Genomic DNA, 20,949 nt, shown 5'->3' with positions numbered 1-20,949 from the left:
TCTTCATGTATGATGTTCTTGATGTCATTCTACACCTCGTCTGGTCTTTTGTCATCAACGTTCAGCACATCAAATCTATTCTTGGGATGGTCTCTAAATTTAGGTGGGATACACTCAAGGTCATACTTTGGCTCTCATGGAGTTGTTCTAATTTTCTTCAGTTCCAACTTGAACTTGCATATGAGTAATCGAAGGTCTGACCTGCAGATGGCCCTTGGACTTGTTCTGATTGGTGATATTGAGCTTCTCCATTGTCTCTTTGCACAGATGTAGTCGATTTGATTCCCGTGTATTCCATCTGGTGAGGTCCACGTGCATAGTCCCCATTTATGGCGGTGAAAAAGTCATTGGTCTTGCAAAATTCTATCATGTGATCTCTGGCATTGTTTCTACCACCCAGGCTGTGTTTTCCAACTACTGATTCTTCTTTGTCTCCAACTTTCGCATTCCAAACTCTAGTAATTATCAACGCATCCTGATTGCATGTTCGATCAATTTCACACTGTAGAAGCTGATAAAAATCTTCCATTTCTTCATCTTTGGCCTTAGTGGTTGGTGTGTAAATTTGAATAATAGTTGTATTAACTGGCCTTCCTTGTAGGCATATGGATATTACCGTATCACTGACAGCATTGTACTTCATTCTTGAAATGTTCTTTTTGACGATGAATGCAACGTCATTCAAGTTGTCATTCCCAGCATAGTAGACCATATGATTGTCCAATTCAAAATGGCCAATACCAGTCCATTTCAGCTCACTAATGCCTAGGATATTGATATTTATGTGTTCAATTTCATTTTTGACAATTTCCAATTTTTGTAGATTTGTACTTCGTACATCCCAGGTTCCAATTATTAATGGATATTTGCAGCTGTTTCTTTTTGAGTCATGCCACATCATTAAATGAAGGTCCCGAAAGCTTGACTCCATCCACGTCATTAAGGTTGACTCTCTTTGAGGAGACAGCTCTTCCCCAATCGTCTTTTGATTATCTTCCAAGCTGGGGGGCTCATTTTCTGGCACTGCATCAGACAACTTTTTGTTGCTATTCATAAGGTTTCTCTAATTCTTTTCAGAAGTAGACTGCTGGGTTCTTCTTCCTAGTCTTAGTCTGGAAACTCAGCTGAAACCTGTCCACTAGGATGACCCTGCTAGTATCTGAATACCGGTGCCATAGCTTCCAGCATCACAGCAACACGCAAGCTCCCACAGTACAACAAACTGACAGACACGTGGGGAAAGCAGTATCATAGTGTACTTAAGACTTAAATGTACACACTGACAAGACAGAGATGATGATAGACCTTAGTTTCAAAGAGTATATATGGACGGTGTATGTACTATAAGCTTAAGAATCCACATTTTATAAAAATGAAATGACAAGGAAAGGGAAGTCTTCTGCTTCCAAAAGTGAATGTTTGTAATACTATTTCATAAATTTACTGTTTTTGCTGAAAACAAGTATCTTGATATAATGAAGAGAACATTAAAATTGCTCATGTCCTATACATGGGCTAAACACAACCAAACACAGGTTCATGGCAATTTCAGAAAAGTGGGAAACAAGCCTAAAATAGAACTGGAATGCTGAAGAAATAAGGATTTTTCTCTAACTTAACTCAAAGGTATTTTTTTTTTAAAAAATAGAGGCAGAAGATAAAACTGCCATTAAAGAAATGTAATTAAATGACTATTTCAAAATAAATTTCCATCTTACAAGCAAAAAAAAAAAAAACAAAAGCCAGGATGAAAAGTGCTGATTTTTATGTCCTTGGGCAAACATGCCATGGCAGGCTGAACACTTAAAAACATCTCTAACACAAAGGATCTCACATTAATGCACACTCCAACACTTATAAGTCTCTATTTCTAAGGGCTGTTTTGAATGATTTATAAATAAATGCATTTTAAAGCAGGCTATTTTTTCCCAAGTCATGTCTTCTTCATTATACTGTGCCATGAATAATGTTCTTGTCTCCTGCTGAGCTAGTATGTAAACAGCTACAGCTGTAAAGGATATTTAATCTTCATTTCCCTTTTGTTAGAATAACAACATTGCAGGGTGGCAACACAGACCTAACGATGCCCCAGAGTCTATAAATTTTTAGGATGGCACGTTTTCAGTGTAATAACTGATTCCATGGTTTTGTATGATGACTCTGCATCCGACAACTGCTTTAGAGCTTGCCTGATAAAACTTCACTAACATCTATTCATTCAACAAATATTTACCAATATCCTGCTATGTACTAGAATGGGAATTCCAGAACACTAACTTGTGCTCATGCGGAACCTGTACATAGACCAAGAGGCAGTTGTTTGAACAGAACAAGGGGATACTGTGTCGTTTAAAATCAGGAAAGACGTGCATCAGGGTTGTACCCTTTCACCATACTTATTCAATCTGTGTGCTGAGAAAATTAGCTGAAAAGCTGGACTACATGAAGAATGCAGCATCAGGACTGGAGGAAGATGCATTAATACCTGCGATATGCAGATGACACAACCTTGCTTGCTGTTAAGAGAGAGGACTTGAAGCACTTACTGATGGAAGATCAAAGACTACAACCTTCAGTATGGATTCCACCTCAACAAAAAGAAAACAAAAATCCTCACAACTGGACCAATAAGCAACATCATGATAAACAGAAAATATTGAAGTTCCATTTTATGTGGATCCACAATCAACACCCAGTCAAGAAATCAGACAACACATTGCATTGGGCAAATCTGCTGCAAAAGAGCTCTTTAAAGTGTTCAAAAGCAAAGATGTCACCTTGAGGACTAAGGTGTGCCTGACCAAGTCATATTTTCAATCGCCTCACATGCATATGAAAGCTGGACAATGAGTAAGAAAGACCGAAGAATTGATGGTTTTGAATTATGGTGTTGGTGAAGAATATTGAACATACCATGGACTGCCGGAAGAATGAACAAATATGTCTTGGAATTACAGTCAGGATGCTCCTTAGAAACAAGGTTTGCAAAAATTCGTCTCACGTACTTTGGACATGTTATCAGGAGGGACCAGTACCTGGAAAAGGATATTGTTTGGTAGAGGGTCAGCGAAAACGATGAAGACCCTCAATGAGATGGACTGATACAGCGACTGCACCAATGGGCTCAAACATAACGATTGTGAGGATGATGCAGGACTCGGTAGTGTTTCGTTCTGTTGTACATGGGGTTGCTATGAGTTGGAACTGGCTGGACAGCACCTAACAACTATGTACTAGGTCCTGTGCTAAATATCCTGCACAATGTTTATAGGTTGGAAAGCATGGGAAACAAGTAACAGAATTGGAGATGTTTTCCTCCTCGAAAATAATTATATTGTATAAATACATTTTTTAGTGGCTCTGAAACATTTCTTCACTGGAAGAATTATTTTCAAAGGATTCATACTATAAATTGCTTAGGTAAGACCATCATCACTAAACACACACACATCCCAAACTCATCATCCAGCAGTACAATGAAGCAACAGGAATTTTAAGGACCATGTATCACTTCTTATGGGTCCCTGGGTGACACAAAGGTTGGATTATCCGTCAAAAGGTTGGTGGTTCTAACCCACACAGAGGCACCCTGAAGACAGGCCTGGTGATGTGCTTCCAAAAGGTCACAGCCTTGAAAACCCAGTGGGGCAGTTCCACTCTGCACATGTGGAGTTGCCATTAGTTAGAACTGGCTAGATGGCAAAAAACATATCACTTTTTATTGGGAATCTTAGGATATACCACATGAAATTTTTTTTTAAGGAAAAGTAAAAACATTATAAATTGAGATGAAACAAATTTAATCAAAATGTGCTCCATTATGTTCAATTATCTTGTGCCAATGCTATGTTATATATCCCTCTCTTAAAAACTCTTCATCTTTTGAGACTATAAACTGCTCAAATGCTTCAACTACAGCTTCTTGATCTGCTAATCTTCTATTACATATGAAGAGTTCCAGGTGTTTGAGAAGGTGGTAATCCACTGGGGAGATGTCAGGTGAGTAAGGTGGTTCCAACAGAATCTCATAACCTCACTCCTGATTTCCGAGGGGTGGCTTGAGAAGCGTGGTCACACAGTGTCGCGTGGCAGAACTGGCCCATCTCTGCTGGCCAGTCTTTGCTGGTTGATCTGTTTTTCATGCATATGATCAATTTCCTGACAGTATGCGTTTGCACTATTTGACCCTCCTTGTTGCAGAAAAGAATAACGGATTATGCCTTTTGCAAACCACCATAACCTTTTTGGGATGCAATGGTTGCTTTGGACAATGTCTTGGAGACTGCTCTGCAACTAACCATTGCCCAGGTAGGTTGTTATTGTCAAACAGTATCATTTGTCATCACAAATAATGATGCGTTGCAAGAAAGGCTCATTTTTGTTGCAGGTTAGCAGGGCTGAGCACACCTCTAGACATTGAAATTTCTGATTTTCATGTGGAGCCCATTTGTACAACTTTTTCACTTTTCTGAGGGCACTCAAATGGTGGGAAACAGTCATAGGAGACACTCCAAGTCTGCTGCAAGACTTCAAACTATAATTGGGGGTTTGCTTTCCATAATTCTTTCCATTGGTCTTCGTTTATGACAGATTTTGGTTTTCCTTGAGGCTTACTGAAGGCTCTTGTCTCCACAGTGAAATTTCTGAAACCACCACTATATCGTTCACTGGTTAGCAACACCCTCCAAATGCCACATTCATGTTTTTCTTGGCCTCAGCTGCATTATGTCCTAATTTGAACTCATATAAAAATAGTCGTCATGACTGTTTAACAGTCAACATTATTGACAGGCAAAAAAAAAAATCAATGCTTACAAGACCCACCTAGAAAATGAAGTCAAATAATTTATGACAGCTAGCCTAGTAATACAAAATGGTGTAGCCTAATAGCCAATTACCCTAAAATGTCTTATCAGGACTCAAAAACGATTCATCTTGGATCTGACATTTCTTATGATACAACCAATACCCAGTCTTAAACAATCTCAGTGACTGTGAGAACTAGGAACAAATCTTGGATTCCCAATAATGTGTATCATACATAGAGTCCGTAAAATATGTTACAGCTCAGATAAAATGTAACACTACTAGCTCCTTTTATGTAGCTGTAAAAGTAGTAAATGAAAGTTAAGTCATACTAGGTACTGGCCTTTTAACAGGGCAACTGAGAACACTGCGGTGAAATTTCCAACTCTCCATCCACAACCCTCCTGTTCAGGCCGGCAGGGGTACCTCTCAGACAATGGCTCACACTGAAAGCTCCCCCTTGCTGCAGCTGTCACTTTGTCACTGCATCTTCACAGTCCTGTTGCTGCAAACCTTGTTTTTAAGGTCTCACATGTATTCAAAGCATATCTGCTAGCAAGCAAACACACAAGAACAGGACTATCTAGTATTTTAAAGAACACTTTGTAAGACAAAGTTTCAAATAAAAAGCTATTTATTAGAAAATAAGTATCTCTCAATTCCTGTTCCATATTAAATTAAATCAAGGAGTGATGCTAAAAAGCAATAATTAATCAGTTCATCCTGTATAAAAAACCAAAACCAAACTCACTGCCATCGAGTCAATTCCAACTCCTAACGACCCTGTAAGACAGAGTAGGGCTGCCCTATGGGATTTCCCAGGCTGTAGGTCTTTACAGGCTGCCACATCTTTCTCCCACGGAGCAGCTGGTGGGCTCCAGCTGCTGGTCGTCTGGTTAGCGGCCGTGCGCTTTAACCACTGAGCAACCAAGGCTCCTCATTTTGTATAGATGATGATAAGCTCACTAGCATAATCTAGTAAATAGTGAAATACAAATTCAACTCATTCACTTCTTCACAAAAGGTAAACAGTCAGTACACTTCATACCAAGAAACGGTTTTATAAAGCTTGTCTTCATCTTTCAGTTCAAGATTCAGCTGATATAAAATGATACTGACTTAAAAAAGCATCCAACCAATACTTTGGATTTTTTTTTTCTTTTTTCTTCGAAAAATTCAAGGAAAACATGATTGTTCGGAAGCTTCTTCCCTTTCAACGCTCATGAATTAGTTAAAGGCCACTTGAGATTCCTTGAGCTTCCTTGCTTCCACTCTTTGTGCTTCCAGTGATTAAAATATGCTGGAAACATAATTGATCAGAGAGGGCTGGGAATGCCACACAGATCCTAGATCTTAAAAGATAAGGTTCTTGAGAGGTTTTTGAAGTTTTTATGAAATTGCTATTAATGTACAGAACACTGGTACTTTCAGAAACACACACAGTCAATGGAAACCCTTCAGTATTCTTAGCATTGAACACTTAAGAGCAAAACGGGTCTCCCCTTTGATGGTTCAAGAACTCAGTCTTTTCTCAATAGTTTCTTGGTAAGTGATAAACCTTCTCAGGTTCATTTTCACATTGTCGAGAACACACAGCTGCTCTTGACTGTACTTACTTCTCCCTTCTTTTCGTATCTGCCGAAAGAGCAAAACGTGAGATTTGGTATATATTATTAATCCATTTAAATAAAGGAAGTGTTAATTTAGGGTACACTTGACCATCTTCTGAGCAAGACAGCTGCCAGGATCTGGTGAAAGATTTTCATTTCTAAGGTAAATGGAACAAAGTACATGAGCCATAAAGAAAAATTAAAAGTATGTACCTTTAAAATATCTACAAAAATGATTAAACTGTATACTTTAAAAAGGTGAATTTTACGGTACATTAATTATATCTCAATAAAAAAATTATAACTTCAAACTGAACAGTTACCAGCAAACAGACTACAATATAGCTTGAACTCAGTCTCACTGCCACAAAAACAGAACAGTGGATATCTGCACAATTCTATTAATGGCATCCAGTTTCAGTACATACTCTCCTCTAGTCTACAGCAGTGGTTTTAAAACTTCAGTGTACAACGATATCATCTGGAAGGCTTGTTAAAAAACAAACTGGTGGGTTTCTGAGGTCGGCCTGAGAATCAGCATTTCTAACGGTTACCGGGTGATGCTGCTGCTGCAGGTCCAGGGTTCGCTGAAAAACCACTGGTCTAGAGAAGTTAAGTCAGTAAAATGCCCTGAATTGTGTTTAAATGCGTTCTGGGTTAAAACATATGCTGAACAATAGCTTCTCCAGGTTAGTAAAGTACACCTGCTTTGGGAATTGTGCTCTTTTAGAGAACTATCTGTATGAGATCAAATTGACAATAGTTAATTTGAAAGGCTGGATGGGAAGCTCAGGTGGCAGTAAGTTTAAAATGTCAGTGGTGGAAAACTTGTAAAAGGATAGAAGAATGGTGACACAATTGGAAGAGTGTAACCAAGGTCACTGAATTATACACGTAGGAAGTGCTGAAATGGTGAATCTTTGGCTGAGTATACTTTCACCAAAATAAAATTTTAAAAAGAAAAAAACATACTGCACAGCCTTTATTGCAACTGTTCCTTCACTGCATACATTTTATACATATAAAATTTTATTCATTGTATATGCACTTTATACATTTTATAAAAAACTCCAAGCTTGAACAAAGCATGATTAAGTTGGTTTGATTGACCTTTTTCTTTAAGGATTAAGTCATCTCCTGGTGAAACGTAGCTCGACAGACAGTTCCACTATTACTAAAATTTTAAATGTAACATGCTAAAACATGAAAATGTTAAAACAAACCAATAATTACGTTCTTAAACCAACACGGATTTTAGACGTAAGGAAGACAAAGAACGTGCACTACCTATGTGGCTACTTTTCTTCTGAAAAAGAAGCCTATTTTTTAAAAATGCCTTAAACTTTTTTCAAAAAGCTCAAGTTTCTAGAAATATAATTGTATTCACCTAAAAACTCATGCATATTGAATTCTGTGTTAGGAGCTTGCCAGACAAAAGAAATACATTAACTGGTCATGTGCAAGTTCAAGCTGAAACTGAAGAAAATTAGAGCAAGTCCACGAGAGCCAAAATATGACCTTGAGTGTACTCCACTTGAATTTAGAGATCATCTTAAGAATACACTTGACATGTTGAACACTAATGACCGAAGATCAGGCAAGTTGTGGAATGACATCAAGGACATCATACATGAAGGAAGAGGTCATTGAAAATACAGGAAAGAAAGCAAAGACCAAGATGAATGTCAAAGGAGGCTCTGAAACTTGCTCTGGAACACCGAGCAGCTAAACCAAAAGGAGGAAATGACGAAGCAAAAGAAATGAACAGAAGATTTCAAAGGGCGGCTGGAGAAGAGGAAGTATTATAATAACATGCGCAGAGAGCCAGAGATAGAAAACCAAAAGGGAAGAACACGCTTGGCGTTTCTCAAGCTGAAAGAACTGAAGAAAAAATTCAAGCCTCCAGTTGCAACACTGAGAACTCCATGGGGAAAATATTAAGCTACGCAGGAAGCAACAAAAGAAGATGGAAGGAATACATGGAGTCATTATACCAAAAGAATTAGATGATGTTCAACCATTTCAAGAGGTAGCACATGACCAGGAACCGATGGTACTGAAGGAAGAAGTCCAAGCTGCATTGAAGGCACTGGCAAAAAACAAAGCTCCAGGAATTGATGGAATATCAATTGAGATGTTTCAACAAATGGATACAGCACTGGAAGTGCTCACTCATCTATGCCAAGAAATTTGGAAGGCAGCTACTTGGCCAACCAACTGGAAGAGATCCATATTTATGCCTATTCTCAAGAAAGGTGATCCAACTGAATGCAGAAATTATCAAACAATATCATTAATACCATATGTGAGCAAAATTTTGCTGAAGATCATTCAAAAGTGGCTGCAGCAATGTATCGACAGGTAACTGCCAGAAATTCAGGCCAGATACAGAAGAGGATGTGGAACCAGGGATATCATTGCTGATGTCAGATGGATCTTGGCTAAAAGCAGAGAATAGCACAAGGATGTTTACCTGTGTTTTACTGACCATGCAAGGCATTCAACTGTGTGGAACACAACAAATTAAGGACATTTAGAACAATGGGAATTCCAGTACACTTAATTGTGCTCATGAGGAACCTGTACACAGATCAAGAGGCAGTTGTTCAGACAGAACAAGGGGATACTGAGTGGTTTAAAAAGTCAGGAAAAGGTGTGTGTCATGGTTGTATCCTTTCACCATATTTATTCTACCTGTATGCTGAGCAAATAAATAATCCAAGAAGCTGGACTATGAAGAAGAACAGGGCACCAGGATTGGAGGAAGACTCATTAACAACCTGTGTTATGCAGATGACACAGCCTTGCTTGCTTAAAGTGAAGAGGACTTGAAGCACTTACTAATGAAGATCAAAGACCACAGCCTTCAGTATGAATTACACCTCAACATAAAGAAAACAAAAATCCTCACAAATGGACCAATAAGCCACATCATGATAAATGGAGAGAAGCCTGACTTTGTCAAGGATTTCATTTTACTTGGATCCACAATCAACACCCATAGAAGCAGCAGTCAAGAAATGAGACGACGTATTGCATTGGGTAAATCTGCTGCAAAGGGCCTCTTTAAAGTGTTGAAAAACAAAGATGTCACCTTGAAGACTAAGGTGCACCTGACCCAAGCAACAGTATTTTCAATCGCATTGTATGCATATGAAAGCTGGACAATGAGTAAGGGAGAAGGAAGAAGAACTGATGCCTTTGAATTGTGGTGCTGGCGAAGGATATTGAATATACCATCAACTGTCAAAAAAAAGCACAAATCTCTTGGAAGAAATATAACCAGAATGCTCCTTAGAAGCAAGGATGGTGAGGCTGTGTCTTACATGCTTTGGACATGTTGTCAGGAAGGATCAGCCCCTGGAGAAGGACATGATGCTTGGTAAAGTACAGGGTCAGCGGAAAAGAGGAAGACCCCCAATGAGATGGACTGACACGGCGGCTGCCACAACGGGCTCAAGCATAACGACTGTGAGGATGGCGCAGGACCGGGCATTCTGTGGTACACAATTCTGTGGTACACACGGTTGCATGAGTTGGAACCGACTTGATGGCACCTAGCAACAACAACAACAATGAAGGAAGGTGCATACTCTAATTCAGAGCGGTCTGGAGTTGTCTTGTTTTCAGGGCAACAAAAGGAATTATCCCTGACAATGAAATTGGCCTATAATGTATTACATGAAAAAAATTTTTTTTATCATACTTGTAGTGAAATGAGCTGTTTTATGTGGCCTTTTGCTTTCATTCTTTGGGAAAAAAGAAAAAAGTTTGAGAGATTTTTTCCTCTAAACTGTGAGGAGTTATCTCTGCCCTAGTTTTCTACTCCAGAGAGTCTGTTACTTTTGCTAGGTTGTTTGACATTTCCTGGGCAAGCTGTGAACAACCTGGTTTTGATACTTTTTGTCTGGTTCTGGGCTACAGCCTGCCCTGTGATTGCTATGTAACTTGCAGGGATTGGTCAATAGACTATGCAAATGAGGTGAGTTGTAGCATACTATGCAAATGAAGCACCTGTGGTCTACTGAGAGGGGATGGGTCAGTTCAGTTTGTGCCCGTGGTGGAGCATCATACCTTGAGATTGGCAAGGGGTTTGTATATTTAAGCAGACAGGCCCGCAGACGTTTTTCCAGATAGAAAAGAAGGAGGAAAAAAAGCAGCAGGAAGAAGAAGAGAGGGAGGTGGCGAGAAACCTCCTGAAAGAGCTGTAACACAGGTCAAGAAAGGGCTGTAGCACTGAGGGTGGCAAAAGACCCAGAAGGAGCCCATCAGCAGTTGGTGGTGACAGATGGCTGGGCCAAGAGGACCTGCTTCTGAGGGGGCCGAGAAGAGCCTGTCCTCAGGGGGGCCGAGAGGAGCCTGTCCTCAGGGGGGCCGAGAGGAGCCTGTCCTCAGGGGGGCCGAGAGGAGCCTGTCCTCAGGGGGGCCGAGAGGAGCCTGTCCTCAGGGGGGCCGAGAGGAGCCTGTCCTCAGGGGGGCCGAGAGGAGCCTGTCCTCAGGGGGGCCGAGAGGAGCCTGTCCTCAGGGGGGCCGAGAGGAGCCTGTCCTCAGGGGGGCCGAGAAGAGCCTGTCCTCAGGGGGGCCGAGAGGTGCCTGTCCTGCCAAGAGGAGCTGAACAGAGCTGTCCTGCACTGAAGAAGGGAGACTTACCCTCCGTGCTTCCTGATCCTGAGTTGCAGCCTGACGATCCTGATCCCAGGTTATACCCTGTTCCTTAATAAACCACTTAAGTGTAAGTACGGTCCCTGAGTTGTGTGTGACCATTGCGATGGATTACTGAACACAAAAGAGAAGGCGAGAGTGCCGTGGGAGGGACAGCTGATGTCAGAATTGATAAAAAGGTTGGAGAGTGGAGGTATAACTGACCTTCACCTTATAGGGATCAGCTTTGGGCTGATCTTGATTTGCATTACCCTCCCTGAAGTCCAACAGGTTCGGATGTTACTACTGATACTAGTCCCATTTTACAGAATGTAAACATGCTTTGTAAGCTACAGACCCTAGTAATTATATACATGAAGTACTGCTAACATTACTGAACTGTTAAAGGAAAGGAGAACTTGTCAGATACCATCCTGGCCTCAACTTACAATGACTCAACAGGAACACTGACGGAGCTATAAGTCAGTCAACAAGGATTTTACACAGCGCTGGGGATGAGGTGCTATATAAATCCCTGAGATTTGCAGAGATTCATTACGCACAAGCCACTGAACTGCAGGATGGCAGCCACGTACACCCTCATTGCCACAGAATGTTAGACCTGCTTTTCTCAATAAAACGGCTACATACCTTCATTTTGAAGACTGGCTGGAATTCTTTCAGAGCAGATAACAATTTAATTTGAACCGAAGCTTTTTCAGCTTCTTTACCATCTGCAAAAACATCAAAGAGGGCATCCAGAGCTTCTCCTGCTACTACAAGGGAGCAATCTTTGGTGGCGACCTCAAGCAGAAAGCACCCAATGGTCTGGAGACAACAACACACGTCGTTACAGTCTGATATTCTAAGGTGAGTCTTCAAAGTTAGCACTTTAAATGATGTATGAAAGACTGTTTTGTAAATCATTAAATTCTCCCTTCTACCTCCCTCAGAAAGCTTTCCCCATGGTGTCAAAATGCATAGAAATCCCATCTATAAAAACAGCAAAAAAAAAAAAAAAAAACTCTACTTTTAAAATTACATGAAAAATGCTCTAATTACAAAAAAATGAAAAAAAATTCAATACAATCTCATTTTGCTTGGAAAAATTTGAATATGGACTGGGTGGCAGACATCAATTATGAAATTACTGTTACGTAAGGTGCACTGGGGTTTAAGGTGTGATCAACGCAGTTATGTAAGAACTGTCCATTTTTAGAAATATATACTGAACCAATAGAGGCAAAATATCATATCTTTAATGGGCTTTAAAGTACCCAGCAAAGAATCTACATGAAGTATATATGGCGGAACATTAAAAAACTGTTAAATCTACTTGATGGGTACACAAAATTCACTGCAATTTCTCTCTACTTTTCTTCATGTTTGGGAAACTGAATAATGAAAACACTGCAAAAATCTTCTAATATTATGCCTGAGAAACACTTGCCGCTCCTCTAAAATGGACCTTGAAAATTATAGCCTTAAGGGGTGAAGATGAATTATATATAGATGAATTCATTTACGGATGTGTACACATTCATAGCCACCTAGCCAGATTCTCTTACCTACTTGTTTCTATATATATATATATATCCTACCCTTAGAATGATACAGAAGAAAGTGGTTAACACTGGCTGCCTCTCCTGGGTGAAGTGGGCGCCAGGGAATTTAAAGTAGAGATGAACCTTTTCACTACATATCCTTTTGCACGTTCCTAAATTTTTTCTATATGCATGTATCATTTAAAAAAAAAAGTTCTTAGATTTGGCCACCTCCATCAACAGATAATAGATAAACAAAATGCTATACATGCATACAATGGACATTACTCAGCCAGAGGGAGAAATAAAGTCCTGATACATGCCACAACATGGATGGACCTTGAAAACATCATGCTGGGTGAAATAAGACAGTCACAAAAGGACAAATGATCCCATTTATATAAAACAGGCAAACATACAGAAACCAAAATTTATTAGTGGTTACTGGGGAGGACGTGAGGGGGTGAGGGATGCGACTGCTCAGGGTGCACTGAGCTCTGTTAACAATGGTGAAATAATGCAGAACGGTGCGGTAATAATGGCTGCACAACATGAAGAATGTAAACGATGTCATTGAATTATACACGTAAAAATTGTTGAATTGGCAAATGTTTTCTTACGTATAGTAAGAAACACAGTAAAAACAATTTTAAAAAATTAGGTCATAATCATAAAGTTCTTAGCAGGGTAAGAAGTACTTTACAAAATCAGTTTATAAACCATTAGTAGCCAACACTTCAATTATTATCAGCACAATGAAGGATAATTTTACTCTTTTGAGTCACCAGTGACACTGCACCTCTCGAAGTGCAGTTCCAAGCAACTGTGCTGAGACGAAGTACTGAAAGCAGATGTGGGACTGAAGGCCTTAGTTCAGTGGCATCACCAGGGCTGCTGCTTAAAATTTGTAAGTGATACGGGAATAACTGCGGTGCTGTTCACATGCACTTCACCCCAGTGTGCAGAGAAACTAGTGGCCCCGTGGGAAAACGTGCATACACTTTAAGCAACAGCAAAGGAAGAAGACATATTTAAAAATCCTGAATTTGGCCTTTCACTGAAGGCAAATTTACTTTGAAAAAGTATCTCTGAAGTAAGATTAAATGGCAAAATGTGACTTAGCTTTTCAAGGACTATCTAATACATGTTGTTAGATCAAGCTGTAGGGTATATTCTAATAATACTGTACCTTCGTAAGCAACCTGTGGAAAAGATGCCTTTCCATGATGTCAGAGACTTTAAAAAAAATTCTACACCAACATTTACTCTTTCCCCATTTCTAAGTATTTCACATTTTATGATTGGAAGCTAACTGCTTTACCTTAAGGGTTTCAAAAGTACCATCTTCTTTGGCTAGGACGCTGCCAGTGATTCCTAAGATACTAACGACATTTACTCTAACCCCGGTATTACTGTTATAAATGCCTGCTTTGCATAATGTCATCAGCTGATCAGGAGTCATGCACTGTTGAAAGAAAAGAAAGCATTTACAGTGTTAAACAATTCGAACAGCATGTGAAAACAGGATTGACAAAACTCTCTTCTTAGGCTGTAGCTTCGAATAGTGACAAACTCCTAGCAGATATTACACATTCTCATCGCTCCCAAGTACAACTCTAGCTGTGTCTTCCAAATGAAACTGAGGCCTGATCATGTCACTGCCACCATCTACTATATCGGAGCTGCAAGCCTACACAGGAACTTCAGTTCCTACTAGTTTCATTTGAAGACGACTTGCTTTCATTCCAGATGTACACAGACTAAAGAGAGTCTAATTTCTTGCTTTAATACTAATCATAAAAGAAGGTTTGGAGAAATGTAAATAGTATCATGTAGCTTTAATAAAAATTAGCTGACTCTATACAAGGTAAGGGAGCCTTGGTGCTGTAGTGGCTAGGCTTTCAGCTTAACCAAAGCATCCAGCTGCTAACCAAAGGGTCGGCAGTTCGAATCCACCAGCTGCTCCTTGGAAACCCTATGGAACAGTTCTACTCTGTCCTATAGGGTCACTATGAGTCAGAATTGACTTGATGGCAAGGGGTATACAAGGTAAGGTCCCCAGGTTGCCCAAGTGGTTTGCAAATCTACCCCTTTGTTTCCTTTCCTTGTAAAGTATTAGAATGAGGGTATCCTTCTAACTCTAAAATTCCATCTCATGTCCAATACATAGTCAACCTGGGAAATTAAAAATTATTACCTTAATATATGAATGATGCCCGGAGGCAAGATGAGAAGGCAGAAAGGGACAGGAGTTGGTTGAATGGACACAGGAAATCCGGGGTGGAAAGGAGGAGTGTGGTGACATAGGGGCAATTAGGGTCACATAAAAATGTGTGTATAAATTTTTGTATGAGAAACTAACTTGAGCTGTAAACTTTCACTTAAAGCACAATAAAAAAATATATATATATACACGAATCATTTCCCATTAAATGAGCATGAGCCTACAGTTAATTTCTTTAATACCAGACTGACCCAGGAAGTCACTGCCTGCATACCATGGCAATTCATCAAAAATACCTTATAGAATATAGAAAACACTTCTACTGGTCCTACAGTTAGGGTTTTCTGATCCTCTCAACAGCTACCTGGCAGGCCAAGCATTATCACCATTCCCACTTGATAGAAACTGAGCGTCAGAAGTCATGTCCACAAAAAAAATAATAAATTCTCAAATACATGAAGAAACAATTTTTTTTTTTTTTAAATAAAGAGGATCTACTAGCCCTGATGGCACAGTGGTTAAGCACTCAGCTGCTAATCTAAAGGTCAGTGGTTTGAACCCACCAGCTGCTCCTCGGAAAAAAAGATGTGGCAGTCTGCTTCTATAAAGATTTAGGGCCTCAGAAACCCTATGGGGCAGTTTGACCCTGTCCTATAAAGAGCTGCTAAACCCTGGTGGCGTAGTGGTTAAGTGCCACGGCTGCTAACCAAAAAAGGTCAGCAGTTCAAATCCGCCAGGCGCTCCTTGGAAACTCTATGGGGCAGTTCTACTCTGTCCTATAGGGTCGCTATGAGTCGGAATCAACTCAACGGCACTGGGTTTGGTTTTTTTGGTTTATAGGGCTGCTATGAGTCGGAGCTGACTCAGCAGCAACAGGTACAGGTGCTAGAAGCCAACAGCATACATTGTACTTAACAGAAAAACACCACAGGTGTTCCCATTAAACCGGAACAAGGTCAAGTTGGGGAAGCACTGTGTCTGAAGGTACCACCATGGAATGCATGGCTAAGGAAGGATGGAAGACAAGCCCACTGATGAAGAAGAGGTCCAAGAACTGCAAAGCCAGGGTACTGGAAGTTCATCTACGTGGATACCAAAGTCACCTAAAATTATGATTATGACTATTTAGGAGTGACAGGGAATTGCTGGCAGAAATCTTGAAGCGAAGAGGAATGTCCCAGGGGATGGCAGATTACTGTAACCAGGAGAAGAAATGGGTGGTACGACCTAATGACACATTAATCAAAACAGGAAGACTGTGGAAAGGAAGAGGAGAGAATGACTGAGAAAGTGGTTCTCATTTCAGCAGACATCAGAATCACCTGGTGAGCTTATTAGAATACAGATTGTTTGGTTTTTCACAAAAGTTTTTGCTTTGGTAGATCTAGGGTGAGGTCCTAGAATTTGCCCTTACATACACAGAAGAAAAAGACCACCAACCCAATAGAAAAATGGTTAAATGAAAGGGAAGTCACAGACACCAAAATGAAAAGGCATTTAAAACATGTGAAAAGCTGTTCAACCTCCTCTCAACAAGTATAGATTAAAATTGAGATACATCTTCTCACCTGTCAAACTGACAAAAATCCAACAGTTTGATACCACAATGTTAAGCCTATGGCAAAACAGGTGCTCACATACATTGCGGTCAGGATGCTACATACTGCCACCCTACAGAGGGCAACACAGCAATGCCCAGCAAATTACAAATGCATCTGTTCTTTGGCCCACCAAGCTCACTTCTAGGAATCTATCCCAAAGACACAACGGAAAAATACAAAATAACATGTATAAAAACAGTTATTCATCACGGTTCTATTTGTTATAGCAAAAGACTGGCAACAACTCAAGTGTTCATCAGTACCAGGCAGACAGGTTGGATAAACCACGAAGTATCTACACAGTGGAGTATTACGTTATAAAAACAGAAACGAGAAAGATCTCTGTATACTACCATGACATAACCGCTTAGTGGGAAAAGAGAGCAATGTGCAGGAATGCTGCTTTTATGAAAAGGGATGAAATACGAATACATATTTGCTTACATATTTAATAAAAGAACAATGATAAATCAAAAATTATTACCAGGATGATTACCAACAGTGGAAGGAAAGAATAGGGGCAAAGGGGCAGAAGTCAGGCCTCTCTGAATATATTCTGATTCCTGGTTTTAACTCTGAAACTGTGTATTTTATATAACTAGAAAATAAAAGTTAAAGCAAGCCAAAAAAGTAATCCCTAAAAAAAAAAAAAAAGATAAAGCAAACGAAGAGAACTTGGTAACAAACTAAACAGAGAAGAATTTTTTTTTTTAAGTAACTTTCACAGTAATTTGACCGTACAGCTCTACAGGCAAAAGCAGTCACACTGAAACCTTAACCTGCATTCAGTAGTGTTGCTGGGCCACGATTCTCAGTGGTTTGGCAGTTATGTAATGACGTAGTTATTTATCCCACATTTTGTGATCTGAATTCATTTACTTCAGATCATCTCCTGGGCACTGAATGTGACAGGCTAGAGGAAACGCTGAAACCGTCTTGGTTAGTCCTAGGCTACCATAATTTTTCCATAACGACCTGTCTTTGGAACCTAACCATGTTGATAAGTGAGGAGTGAGTATACAAGATGAGTCTAGGACATCTTGTTGTGCCTAAAAGCAAAGACTGGATTCATGTCAAAGAGATACAGGAGCCAATGTGAAAGGGTTCCTCCTGTCTAAAGATGGGACAATTTTTATATCAGAAAGAACTTTAATAGAATGAAATACGAATATGAAAAACATGATGAGTTCACAGTGACACTAAAAACAAAACTTCGCTGCCACTTTCACAGGTTGTAGGGCATCAACTCGTTATTCTCGGGGAAAAAAAGGTGGGAGGAGGCAAATAATAGACTGATCTTACCCTTGTTTTGTACAATGCTTTACCTAAACTGTATAATTAAAAAAAAAAAAATTAACGAGAGAAAATTCTTTACTTACAGATGCATAGATAATAAGTGCAAAAAGAATGACAAAATTAGAATATCTCCACTTTGCAACCCCCAATGAGATAATGGACTACTGGTTGCTAAAACCATTAGGTGAACCCACTGATTCATCTTAACATCACTATTTACAGCATTATATGATTTGTGACATAAAAATAGAAAACATATATAGTACCACCTATGCTTTATTCTGGCCAAAAAATCTGAACCTGAACCTAATAAAGCCTCTAGACCCACCTCTCAGTTTACAGGAAATATGGAGGACAGAGGGACGTGTTAAACAACATCATCAGGATAAATGAGCCAAATCAAGAATGTGGAAAAACTACAAGACAAAGTGAGTGAATAAATGGTGTGGGGAAGGAACATGGGGAGGGAAAATGCTATACGTTTAAGCGATCAAGAGACCAAAATATCAAACAAAAGCAATGTCTGAGTCTTGCTTAGATCCTGATTTGAACAAACCAAATGTAAAAAGACATTTTTAAGGGAAAGTTGAACTCGACAGCATATCCAATAATAATAAAGAAATGTCTTAGTTTTTGGGTTTTGATTAATGGTATTGCGGTTATGTTGTTTTTGTAATTTTTTTAAAGTTGTTTTCTGTCAGAGACACAATGAAGCATATGATAAAGTATTGCTGGGGGAAATGACATGATGTCTGGGATTTGCTATAAAATACTCTAGGTAAAAAAATTAGGGTACGAATGAATTAAGAACAGCAGAAGGGTGACAGTGTTGAGGCTTGATGCTGGATGCACGTGGGTTCATTATACTGTTATCTCTACTTTTAGGAACGTCTGGAAATCTCCTTAATAAAAAGTTAAAAAAAAAAAAGGTGGTAAGGCACCTATCAGAGAGAACTGAAGAGCTATGGGAGGTCAGAATGGTGTGTCTGAAAATTCCTGTCATGAAATGTTAAAGACAAATAACCTGCAGAGATTATATTCATAACATATACATCAAACAAAAAGTTGTACAGAAAGAGATCCTACAATCAATAAAAAATAACCTGTGTGTGTGTTGAGGGGGAAGAAGATATTTTACTTTTTACTTTATGCACTCAAATTCTTTTTATAAGGATGATGCATTATTCTTGAAATAAAAATAAATATTTAAAAATCTTACCTGAGAAATGTTCTTGGAAGCCATTGTTTGCAAAAGGGCCCTCAAGGCGCTACTTATGGCTTCTGCAAAGTCGGTATGTTTAGCAAAATCTAAAACACAAAAATGAAATATAAGATATGTCCTTCTCTAAGTTATTCTGTAGAACAACCAAAAAGCAAAGTAGACAGAAATGGTAATATGCTATTATAATAAAAACTTCTGATTTGAAGACCCTGTGAACAGTGTACTTAAGCGTACATTCTTGCGCCACTACCCTAACAGGCTGATCTGTAAAAAGTTATCACTTTTGTCCTTTCCTAGGATGTATAAGCCAAAAAAACCCGTTGTCATCGAGTCAGTTGACTCCTAGCAACCTTCTAGGACAGAGGAGAACTGCCCCATAGGGTTTCCAAGGCTGTATTCTATATGGAAGCAGACGGCCACATCTTTCTCCTGCAGGGGAGCTGGTGGGTTTGAACCACGGACCTTTCGGTTAGCAGCCATGTGCTTAAGCACTGTGCTACCAGGGCTCCTTTTAGGACGTACAGGCAACTGAGAGATGACCACAATTGAGATAATTAAAGCAAAGGAGCATTCTACAGACAGGTGGTGACTTCCAGATGTTTGATTTTCATTTGATTCACACTTTAAGGCATGATAAACCTGAACAAGCTTTTGTAGACTGATTCAGCCTTTCACAGACCACCATCCTGGTGCTGCAGACCCATGATGGGGCTCAACTGATCAGAGTGCTTCCTTGTCACAGCAAACCCACTGCCTAAACATGAACTTTGTTGCCTGTGCAGGGTCAGGCCACTATGTCTCTATGGTTGTCACTGACCCTACTTCCCCTTCCCACTCATGCTTCTTGTCTTCATCTTTCCTTATTGTTCCTTCTTTCTTTCCACACAAACAGCAATAAACAATTATGTTCACACAGTCACACAGGAGGATAAAGGCCACCCAGGTGGGTCAGCTCCTTAACCCATTTTGTGGGAAGGGAAAGTGACTGACTTTGTGGGGCAGATTATATTTTCCAAAAATGGTCACAGTCCTACATGATCTTCCAGGACCTTGATACTTCCCATAAAGATGTAGTCTATCCCCTCCACTTGAATCAGGGTGGGACTCTGTGACTTCTTCAAACAACAAAAGACCACAGACGTGACAGGGCTAGCTCATAAAAGGCAGCAGCATGACTTCCACCTGACCCGTGTGTGTGTTTTCTCTCTCTCTCTTGCTCTTGGAAGCCCAGGTCACATGAACAGGCCACATGTGGTGTTCTGGCTGGCTGCCCCAACAACAAAAGCCAGACAGGTGACCACAACTTCAGATGACTCTGGCCCCTGTCTTCCAGCAGAGGCCCTAGTCTAGGGTTTCTCAATCACCAGATAATTCTTTGTTGTAGGTGGACGTCCTGTACGTTGTAGGCCTCTACCTCTATATACCAGTAGCAACACCCAGTTGAGATAACCAAAAATGTCTCTAGACATTGCCAAGTGTCTCTTCAGGGGCAAAATTGTCTCTAGTTGAGAACTAGTGCCCTGGACATTGTGAAACAGAGATGAGCCATCTTCACTGTGTCCTGTCTAAATTTCTGACCTATAAAAACTACAGGAAATAATACTATCAATCATTGTTTTAAGCCACAAAGTTTTGGAGTAATTTGTTATGTAGTGATACCTTGGCCTCCTGCCCTGTGGTGCTAGGGATCCTATAAAAGGTTCTGACCCCCTTTTTTTAGGTTGTCTGGGCCATCTGTGCAGACAGGACAAAAGCAGAGGGTTTCCTGTAAGTATCGAGAAAGCAGACCATAGTATAGCTGAGGGAGCAGACAGGCCTGGGCTGGAATCCGTCCTCTGATGTGACCCCCCTCACTTCGCTTTGGTCCCTGCTCACACAGCAGCTCCTCTTCCTGATACCACTCCAGCTGACGCAGCTCACGTTCAACGTGACTTCACGGCTGAAACCGCATTAAGTACTTATCGGAACGTGAGCTCCGTGAGCGCAGGGGCCTTGCCCGTCTCGT

The 20,949-nt window shown here is 40.1% G+C and overlaps 1 protein-coding gene across 5 annotated transcripts in view; it reads right to left on the bottom strand.

Annotated features, from left to right (window-relative positions):
* Window positions 1-3,783: 3,783 nt before the first annotated feature.
* Window positions 3,784-20,949, bottom strand: part of HEATR3 (HEAT repeat containing 3) — a 43,945-nt gene continuing 26,779 nt past the window's right edge. For 4 of the 5 annotated variants that reach the window (XM_010596162.3, XM_023555688.2, XM_023555687.2 and 1 more), the window contains 4 exons: window positions 18,942-19,030; window positions 13,923-14,066; window positions 11,709-11,885; window positions 3,784-6,441 (listed from right to left, as the gene is read on the bottom strand). In XM_010596162.3, coding sequence (XP_010594464.3) covers window positions 6,319-6,441; window positions 11,709-11,885; window positions 13,923-14,066; window positions 18,942-19,030 — 533 coding nt within the window. In that variant the 3' untranslated portion in view covers window positions 3,784-6,318. The remainder of the gene's footprint in view (window positions 6,442-11,708; window positions 11,886-13,922; window positions 14,067-18,941; window positions 19,031-20,949) is intronic. The other variant, XM_064274148.1, reaches the window with a different exon arrangement.

The sequence above is a fragment of the Loxodonta africana genome, chromosome 21 (genome assembly GCF_030014295.1).
Source record: "Loxodonta africana isolate mLoxAfr1 chromosome 21, mLoxAfr1.hap2, whole genome shotgun sequence".
Taxonomy (NCBI): Eukaryota; Metazoa; Chordata; class Mammalia; order Proboscidea; family Elephantidae; genus Loxodonta; species Loxodonta africana.
Note: the sequence above shows the minus strand (reverse complement) of the source record. Positions and strands in the feature narration are given on the sequence as shown.